Source organism: Populus euphratica, unplaced genomic scaffold, assembly GCF_000495115.2.
Source record: "Populus euphratica unplaced genomic scaffold, PopEup_1.0 scaffold111.1, whole genome shotgun sequence".
In the NCBI taxonomy this organism is placed as follows: Eukaryota; Viridiplantae; Streptophyta; class Magnoliopsida; order Malpighiales; family Salicaceae; genus Populus; species Populus euphratica.
In genome coordinates this window covers 1,217,471-1,226,428 of record NW_011499877.1, presented here as the reverse complement: position 1 = coordinate 1,226,428, position 8,958 = coordinate 1,217,471, and the positions used below count along the sequence as shown (strand labels likewise).

General features: G+C 37.5%; 1 protein-coding gene across 1 annotated transcript; it reads left to right on the top strand.

Annotated features, from left to right (window-relative positions):
- The first annotated feature begins 4,904 nt into the window (after positions 1-4,904).
- Positions 4,905-6,747, top strand: LOC105128612 (uncharacterized). The gene is made up of 3 exons (XM_011030356.1): positions 4,905-5,154; positions 5,261-5,327; positions 5,475-6,747. Exons 1-3 carry the CDS (start codon positions 5,089-5,091, stop codon positions 6,401-6,403), a joined length of 1,062 nt encoding a protein of 353 aa, XP_011028658.1. The 5' UTR covers positions 4,905-5,088; the 3' UTR covers positions 6,404-6,747.
- Positions 6,748-8,958: the final 2,211 nt, after the last annotated feature.

The following is an 8,958-nucleotide window of genomic DNA, read 5'->3' as shown; positions in this document are numbered from 1 at the left end:
AGTAGCCTGCCAGCCACCTAGAGGAAAAGTGCCCACCCGATAGCCAATTGAAGATGATCTTTTTCATAAAAATGAAATACAATATAAAACAAAATCTCTTTCTTCATTCTATGGGTGGTGGTGTATGGTCATTCTTAATTGATAGAGTGATTTGTCTAGTTAATTTTGTTAACAAAACAAGACCTCAGCCTACTAACTAGTTATATCGAGGTGATCCTTCTCAACAAGCTTCTTAGAGGGACTATGACCTTCCAAACCAAGGAAGTTTAAGGCAATAACAGGTATGTGATGCCTTTAGAAGTTCTGGGTTGTATGAGCGCTACACTGATGTATTTAACGAGTATATAGACTTAGTTGATAGGCCCAAGTAATCTTTGAAGTTTCATCATGATAGGGATAGATCATTGTAATTGTTGGTCTTCAACGAAGAATTCCTAGTAAGCATGAGTCATCAACTTACGTTGACTATGTCCCTACCCTCTGTATACACTGCCCATCGCTCCTATTAATTAAATGGTTTGCAGAAGTGTTCAGATCGTGACGATGTAGGCGGTTCGCCACCAGCCATGTCACGAGAAGTCCTCTAAACCTTTTCATTTAGAGGAAGGAGAAGTTTAAATAAGGCCTGGCACTTGCTCCAATGACCGGGTCTGTTTGATTCGGCAAGTTGTTATATACTTCTTAGTGGATTTTGACTTCCATGATCACCGTCCGGCTGTCTTAATCAACCAACACCCTTTATGGGTTCTAGGTTAGTGTACAGTTGGGCACTGTAACCCAGTTTCCAGTTCATCCTGGATTGCCAGTTCTGTTTACCGAAAATAGCCCACTTGGAGCTCTTAAGTATATAGCGTGGTTCAATGAAGCAGTCGTGTTGTCCTACCTATTTAAAGTTTGAGAATAAGTCGAAGGCATTGTGCCCTCGATGCTTTTAATCATTTCCTTTACCCAATAGAACTTACACCGAGCTCTAGCTATCCTGAGGGAAACTTTAAAGAAAACCAGTTACTAGATGGTTTGATTAGTCTTTCACCCCTATACCCAAGTCAGACGAACAATTTATACCTCAGTATTGTTGTATGCCTCCACTAAAGTTTCCTTTGGCATTGCCCCGCTCAGGCATAGTACAACATCTTTCGAGTTTTGACAAACATGCTCTCGCGAGAACCTTTTTGAGAAGATTAAGGTCGGTCGGTGGTGCAACCCTCGAAGGGATCCCACTAGTCAGCTTCCTTACGCCTTATAGGTTTACTCGCTTATTGACTCGCACGCATGTCAAACTCATTGGTCTATGTTTCAAGACAAGATGAATAGGGGGCCCACAAGTCAATGCTCGGAGCACGTTGTGATAGCGCAAGCAACAGTCCACAATCACAACGATAGTGTCTTCGTAAGCTTTTCAAAGGCCCGGGCTTGGGCCACCACCATAATCGGCATCGGTCCAGTCTCCGAGCAAATCGGCGAACCATCCTAAGCATTCCACATCCAGCTGGGGCGCATCGCTAGCCCTCATCCACTTCGCTCTTAATAATTTCAAGCACTTTTAAACTTTCTTTTCAAAGTCCTTTCCATCTTTCCCTCACGATAGTTGTTTACTATCAATCTCTCGCTCGTATTTAGCCTTGAATGGAATTTGCTGCCCGATTAGACTGCATTCCTAAACAACCCAACTCATAGACATGTCATGGATTTAAGTCATTTGTATTGGATTCTACCCATCACTTGGTGAGAATTGTACTTCAAGGTGGCCCGTGCGACTCTTTCACTATGAGGGCTTGGTCAACGGCACATACCTTGGATAAAATTTTTGCCTAATTGGCCCCTATTATAGGATGGTAATTGGATGGCGAGCGAATGCATTGCATCTAGCCCGGATTCTGACTTAGAGGCGTTCAGTTATAATCCAATGTATGGTAGCTTCACACCATTGACTTTTCAGCCAAGTGCAATAACCAATTATGCAAATCAACTGTTCCTCTCGTACTAAGTTGGATTACTATTGTGACATTATCATTAGTATGGTAAAACCAACCTATCTCACAACATTCTAAACCCAACTCATGTTCCCTATTAGTGGGTGAACAATCCAACACTTGGTTAATTCTATTTCACAATGATAAGAAGAGCTGACATCGAACGATCAAAAAGTAACGTCACTATAAACGTTTGGCTACCACAAGGCAGTTATCCCTGTGGTAACTTTTTTGACACCTCTAGCTTTAAATTCTAAAAGTCTAAAGGATCGATAGGGGCTGTATTCCTAAACAACCCAACAGAATTTACCGCTCGATTAAGGTTGTAGGCTGCGTGACACCATTGCTATTAGTAACACTATTACTATCATTCAATTCTCTTTTTTCTGAGGGACTAACACTGAGATTCAGTCTAATATCGCTCCAATGCACCCCCCTAAGCCCCTCTACTAGTAAGGCGTCGTAGAGGCCGGGATGTGATAAGGCATCATTCCCAGGATCTCGAGGCTCGGATGTGCGGGTATGGGAGCAAGAGGGGGGCAACACATAAGGAACCGGAGTCCCGGAGAAATTAGACCATAATGCATTTCTTGGTGTGAGGAAGAGAAATGAAGGGAAAGAAAAAGAGCCACTAGTGATAAACCATCATCATATGATGACACATGCCACTTACAAAGGAAAAGGAGACAATGAAAACATATTTTCCACTACTGGGATCTGCTACACGTATAACCCAAAGTGCACAACACACACCACTAGCTTTTCAAATTAAAAAAATATTAATTAAATGCTAAATTACATTATTAACCTTAATCAAACTAACAGTTAACAAAATAATTAAGGCTAAAAGACCTTAATACCCCTAATTCCAATGACTTAAATTTCTTGGATCCAAAGGCATATTTGTAATTTTATTATGTATAAAAAAAGACTTAAATACTACTGCTCGAAAGTGTTTTTTTGTTCCTAGGATTTTTATTATTATTTTAATTTTCATTAAAATATGGAAAAAAATACCCTAAAAAATCTATAATTACTAATGCATCACGAGGAAAGATAAAAATACCCATGATTCCAAGGCAAGCAATATTTTTTAGAAGGCCATAAACGTCACTTCATTATTATAGTGAATTGTGAATTGTGTCTATAACTACATAGAAACAACTATATGCGCGCGCATTACTCAAAGTGCACAATACACACCACTAACTTTTCAAAATAAAAAATATTAATTAAATGTTAAATTATATTATTACCCTCGATCAAACCAACAATTAACAAAATAATTAAGGCTAAAAGACCCTAATACCCCTAATTCCAATGACTTAAATTTCTTAAATCTAAAGGCATATTTGTAATTAAATAAATTGCTCGGTGTAAACTAGATTTGTGGATTTGTGCTTCACTACAAACAAACATTTTCTTTTAATTGATTATAAAAAAGATGTTCGGATGATACAAATGTCTCAAAGAAGTAAAACAAAATAACTTGGGCATAGATGTGGCTAAACAAAAAATTAAAAAAATAAATAACAACATTAAATTAACCAATTTAAACCAAAATGTATTACAGGAACTTGTAGGAAAAAAATTGTTATCAAAATGGAAAAAAGATGATGAAGGAAAGATTTTAGTCAATTAAATTAAAAATTAAAAATTAAAACTAAAAAAAATTCGAGATAAGCTAACCTAAGTAAGTATGACAAAGCAAAGTAATAAGATTAAGAAAAGCCAAGATAAAGCCAAAAAAATATATATATTCATATATAAAAGGATTAATTTGAAAAAAAAATTCACTTAATAAAAAAACAATAATGAAGTCGAGCATGCCAACTAAACTCTACAACTTAAATAATGCGAATGAGATACCTAATAAAAAGTAAATCAGAAAAGATTTCAAAACTTAATTTTTAAATAATTCAATGATGAATAATGAAATGTAAAAAACATTAAACTTAAAAACAATATTTTTATAAAATATTTTAGTAAACTAGATTAACTTATTAAATTTATAGTCTAAATAATGTGATTGAGATAAATAAATAATATAAAAAAATTAAAAAAAAAACATGAAATTCAATATAAAAACACTTCAACCCTTGAAAACATGGTGTGGCCACTAATTTGTCACATATGCTCTCAATGGTGGATGAGTTATCATGAAAATTCAAACAACACCGAAAAACATGATGTGGCCAGCAATTGTTTTTTTTTTAAAAAAAATATTATTATTTCATTATTTCAACTCATATCACTAATGTGTCTAGAGGTACATTAAAAATGATAAAAAAAAAAAACCTCATCCCCTTTAGTGTTCTACTAATATATAGTTTTTTTATTCAATAGTAAGAGATATTTTAAAACGAGCTTACACATTAATAAAAATTAAATCCCATCTATCCTATGTGATTTTAAATGCATGCTTTTATATCAACTTAATAAATTTATAATTTTTTTAATAATTTCAATCATTTCAAAAAAAAAATGTATATAAATACATGTCTTGTTTATTCTATCTATTTTATTTTTATTTTTTGTCCTATTACACACGAGTGGTTTGAACTTTGAAATAGAATCGATACGGGAAAAGAATCTACTTTTCTCGCAAAGATAATTACGATATACAATCGACCTCCCTAATTAATTAATGCTACTTTCCTTGTCTAATATAAAAACTCTGGATAGCACAAACTTCCTTGCTACCCAAAAACAGCAAAACACAAACTTCCATGCGAAAAGGGAGAGAGGTCAAACGACATCGTTTGTCTCGCGTAGAGGTTCGCTCGGCTTCGCGACGGCAGCTCGTGCACAGAAACTTTGCTCCCCACAATCTACATGCAAAACACACGTTACCCAAAGCGGTACATCAGCAAATTAGGTGAAAGTTAAGGGCATTTCTGTAACCGGGTCATTATATAAATAAAACAGAAGGCCATCTGTTGCTGGAAAAAATTGAAGGGCAGAGCGAAGCAGAGGAGTTTCCGTTATCCATTTCTCTTTCTCTCTCCAAAGAAACCAATTAGTTTCGTTTTCTCTCTCCATAAAACAAATTCCCTTCTCTACCAATTGAAACAAATTAGGGTTTTCCAAATCCAGAAATTTTGCAGCAGTAACCATGGCTTCCGGTTCAATCAACGCTTCAATTCCTTCTATCCCTAGAGATTTCGGCAAGAAGAAGAGGGTATGAGGGCGACTCCTTTTTCTTTCTTTCTTTTTTTTTCTCTCCCTCTCTGGAACTTGATTTCTTTCTAAACAATCAATTATATTCTTTTTTGGGATTTATGCAGGCCAATAGGTCAGCCAAATTGAAACAATGCAAGCTTGACGCTCGTCGAGAGCAATGGCTTTCTCAAGGTACCGTGATGATCTCAAATTTAAATTTCTTCTTATATTTGATTATTCTTTTTTATTTTTTTAGTTAATTTTAGTTTTTGGATACTGTGGTGGCGCTTTTAATTTATTGATGCGATGGGTGGTGGATTTTTATTTCATTTTTATTAGGTGCAGTGAAGAATAAGGGATGTAAGGAGGAGTTGACGGGTCCACGCGTGTCGCCTCAGCAAATTCATGAAGAGGGAAGGAAGAATCCGTTGGAGAACTCGCAGTTGAGGCGGCGAGGAGGAGGAGCGGGGGAGGATGAAAATGAGAATGAAAACGGGTCGATCCATCATGATTTTGATTTGGATTCCCCTTCAAATAGTCCTACTGGCAGCAGTTTCCTTGGTGGCAACGAATCGGGCACCAATTTTACTGCTTCCTGTAGTAGCAGCACTACTAGTGGAAGTAGCGTTGGTGGCAGCATAACGGAAGAGGATGGAGAAGAGAATGATAATTGCTTGGATGACTGGGAGGCTATGGCTGATGCTTTGGTTGCCAATGATGATGATAATAAGCTAGAAAACCATATTGATGAAAACAATCCATGTTTGGAATTGCAGTCTTCACTGGAGCATGAACCTGTTGTTGTTCAATTGGATTGTAATTTGCAAAATTTGGGCTCTAATAACGAGAATTTGACACAGGAGAGAAGGGTGCCACCGAGAGTGACTCCTGGAAATTGTCGGGCGTGGAGGCCGGATGATGCACTTCGTCCGCAGAGTCTTCCTAATTTGCCCAAGCAGCGCAGCTTACCGAATACTGATAGGCATTATGGACAAGGAGTGCTTCCGTGGGGTTGTGCTAGTGGTGTTAATGTGCCTACGTCATGTCCTATATGTACAGAAGATTTGGACATCACGGATACAAGTTTCCTGCCATGTTCCTGTGGGTTCCAGGTCTGTCTTTTCTGCCACAAGAAAATGCTTGAGCTGGATGGCCGCTGCCCAAACTGCAGGGAGCTGTATAAGAATGATCCTGTGAAGGTGGAGGCCAGTGTGCGTAGAGGTAGTCTGACTTTAAGATTGGCTCGTTCTTGTAGCATGAGGTCGTAAGAGGATGATTCTCTGTTTTGGTGAACTTTGGGTCCATCTCTTTCTCCGTGTGTCTTGTGTGTTCTGTTCTATTGTTAGGCTGTCACTTCTTAGACTTTTTAGATGGAGGGGTATAGATCATTATGTCTTTTGGCACCCGATAATTGAGCTGTTTCTTATTTCGATTCGTGGTTCTTATTTGTGTGGTGCGGCTGTAGAAAACTTCAGTATGTGAATAGATAAGGGATATAGAAACTCAATACATGAAAGGTAATTACAATATCCTGTGTTTTCCTTTCCCTAATGCTCGATTGAGTTACCTTCTGCTTGTGCATGTTAATTATTGTAGATTCCATCTTTGGTAATTGCTTTCTGGGAGACAAACTTAGAATCCAATAGTTCATGGATGGGGCTAATTAGCTAATGGCTTTGATTGCAATGCAAGTCTTGATGCTTCATAGTTGTACTGCATGTGATTATTTAAATGCTACATTATATGTAGGTTAATTGATGGAATTACATTTTTTTGGCCTTAGCTAATGGGAACAAAAAGGAGCAGAGTTCCGAAAACGTTGAAGGCAGCCTCTCGGCCTAAAAATATGTTTTGAGAGTCATATTTTTGGGACCGCATGCAAAATTTGTTTCTTTCTTGAGACTGCTTCACGGTTAATGCTGTCTCTAATTACGGATTAGAAAGTTGCCTTGCTTTTCCCTTGAAAATCTGGTTTCTATTTCTTATTCAAGTATCAAGAAAGGTTGGTGTGTGACGCCACCATGCCTTTGCCACGTAACAGCAGAGAAGAATTTGCGTCTCATTGACAGCCTCTTGGCTTAATTTTGATTGAGACGTCTAGGAGGGAGATATGTAAAAATGTTTGTTTCCTATGACATCCTCTTGGTATAATTCTGATTGAGACGTCTAGGAGGGAGATACATGAAAGTGTTAGTTTCCTTCACAAGTATTGATGAATTCATTTTTCTTTGGGCTTTGTGATTTACATGGCAAGGTCCAAGGAGCATCGAATGGCTGGAAAAGCAAGGCTCGATGCATTTAGCGCACTGTCATCTCAAGAATTGTTGGCACTATAGCCTATATGTTTGTGATCTGCGAAGATGGAATTGTTTTCGTTTTGGCCTTGTTGCTTGTGGGGTGATTGCATCTCTGTGTGCCAGCTACAATTGTTTGGTTATGGTGGAAGGTGGTTTTCGTTTATACTATTCGTTCAGATATCACGTGATTTTGTCGTCATTTCTTGGCTGTTTCATTTTCAATTATGCTGAAAAGTTGAATACTCTAAGGGACTTCTATTATTTCTAAGGATATTGGATGCCTTCCATTCTCTGTTAGAAAAACGTGACTTGTTAATTTTTAGGTATGAATGCACAGATTGTGATTTTGCAGTCTGAAAAATTTGAATTACCTCTCAGATAGCAGTCTAAGGCGCCGTTTGTGATGTGAACTATGTTATGTTATGCTTGAGACATATTTAAAAGTGTTTGATTAATGCTTCGACCATAACAAATATCACATTTTTGTATGGATTTTACTAAAAATTCTCTCTTTAAACCTTGGTTAAGAAAAAACTTAGCGTAACTTTGGGAATGCGGTGTAAACTATATTTTTTAAAATTTCAAATTTTTTTACCAAGCAAATAAGGCCACATGTAAGTGCAAACAGAGCCCTTTCATCATCACATCCAGAGAATGAAGTATAGCCAATCAGAGGTTCCCAGCCGGCCAAATTAAAAGAAAGACCATGCCGAACCAAGAAACCATCCACATCTAGCCCTCAACATGCAAGGCTAAACAGAAATACCAAGAACTAATCAAAGTAAAAAACATGAAAACGCATGCAAGCTCCAATGAAAGCTCTTTCTTTTTCTTTTTCTTTTTGATCAAATGTAAAAATTATATAAATAAAAAATAGCAAGACAAACTTGTGAAACAAGCTGGGGACCAGCAGTACAATACATATATTAGAAAAAGGGAATTGACTCCCTTGAAAGAACAAAATACAAACCAATAGTAAAACTAGCTGAAAACCAGTAGAACAAGACATATATCAACAAAGGGACAGGCTCCCTGATGAAACAGTATATACATCAGAAACCTAGCAAAAATTTGGAACCCAAAAAGTCAGTAACAGCAGAGATGAGGAGAACCATCCAAACCAGCAAAGGGTAGCAAGCCAATTTGATCCATTTCAACACCCAGAAACGCATCACCAGCAACTAGAAGGGCCCCCACACCTTAAAATCGGCAAGCCAACAATGCAACTAATAGCTAGCCAATAGCTAACTTGCTAACCGGTAGGCCATGATGAGCAAAGCAACAATCAAAATAACTGGCAGAAAAACTACAAACCAGCAAGGAGAAACCCAAGCAACCGCAATACAAGCAAGCAGATGAGCAGCAAGGAAGAACTCAACAGCAGACCGAAAGGCCAATATACCAGCAATCTAGAGAAAACAGAAAAGTGACAGGCAGGAAAACTGCAACACACAGGAGACAAGCTAACAAGAGTAGCAACAATAAGACAAAGCTAGCAAAAGAAAAGCATGCAGAGATCCAAACAG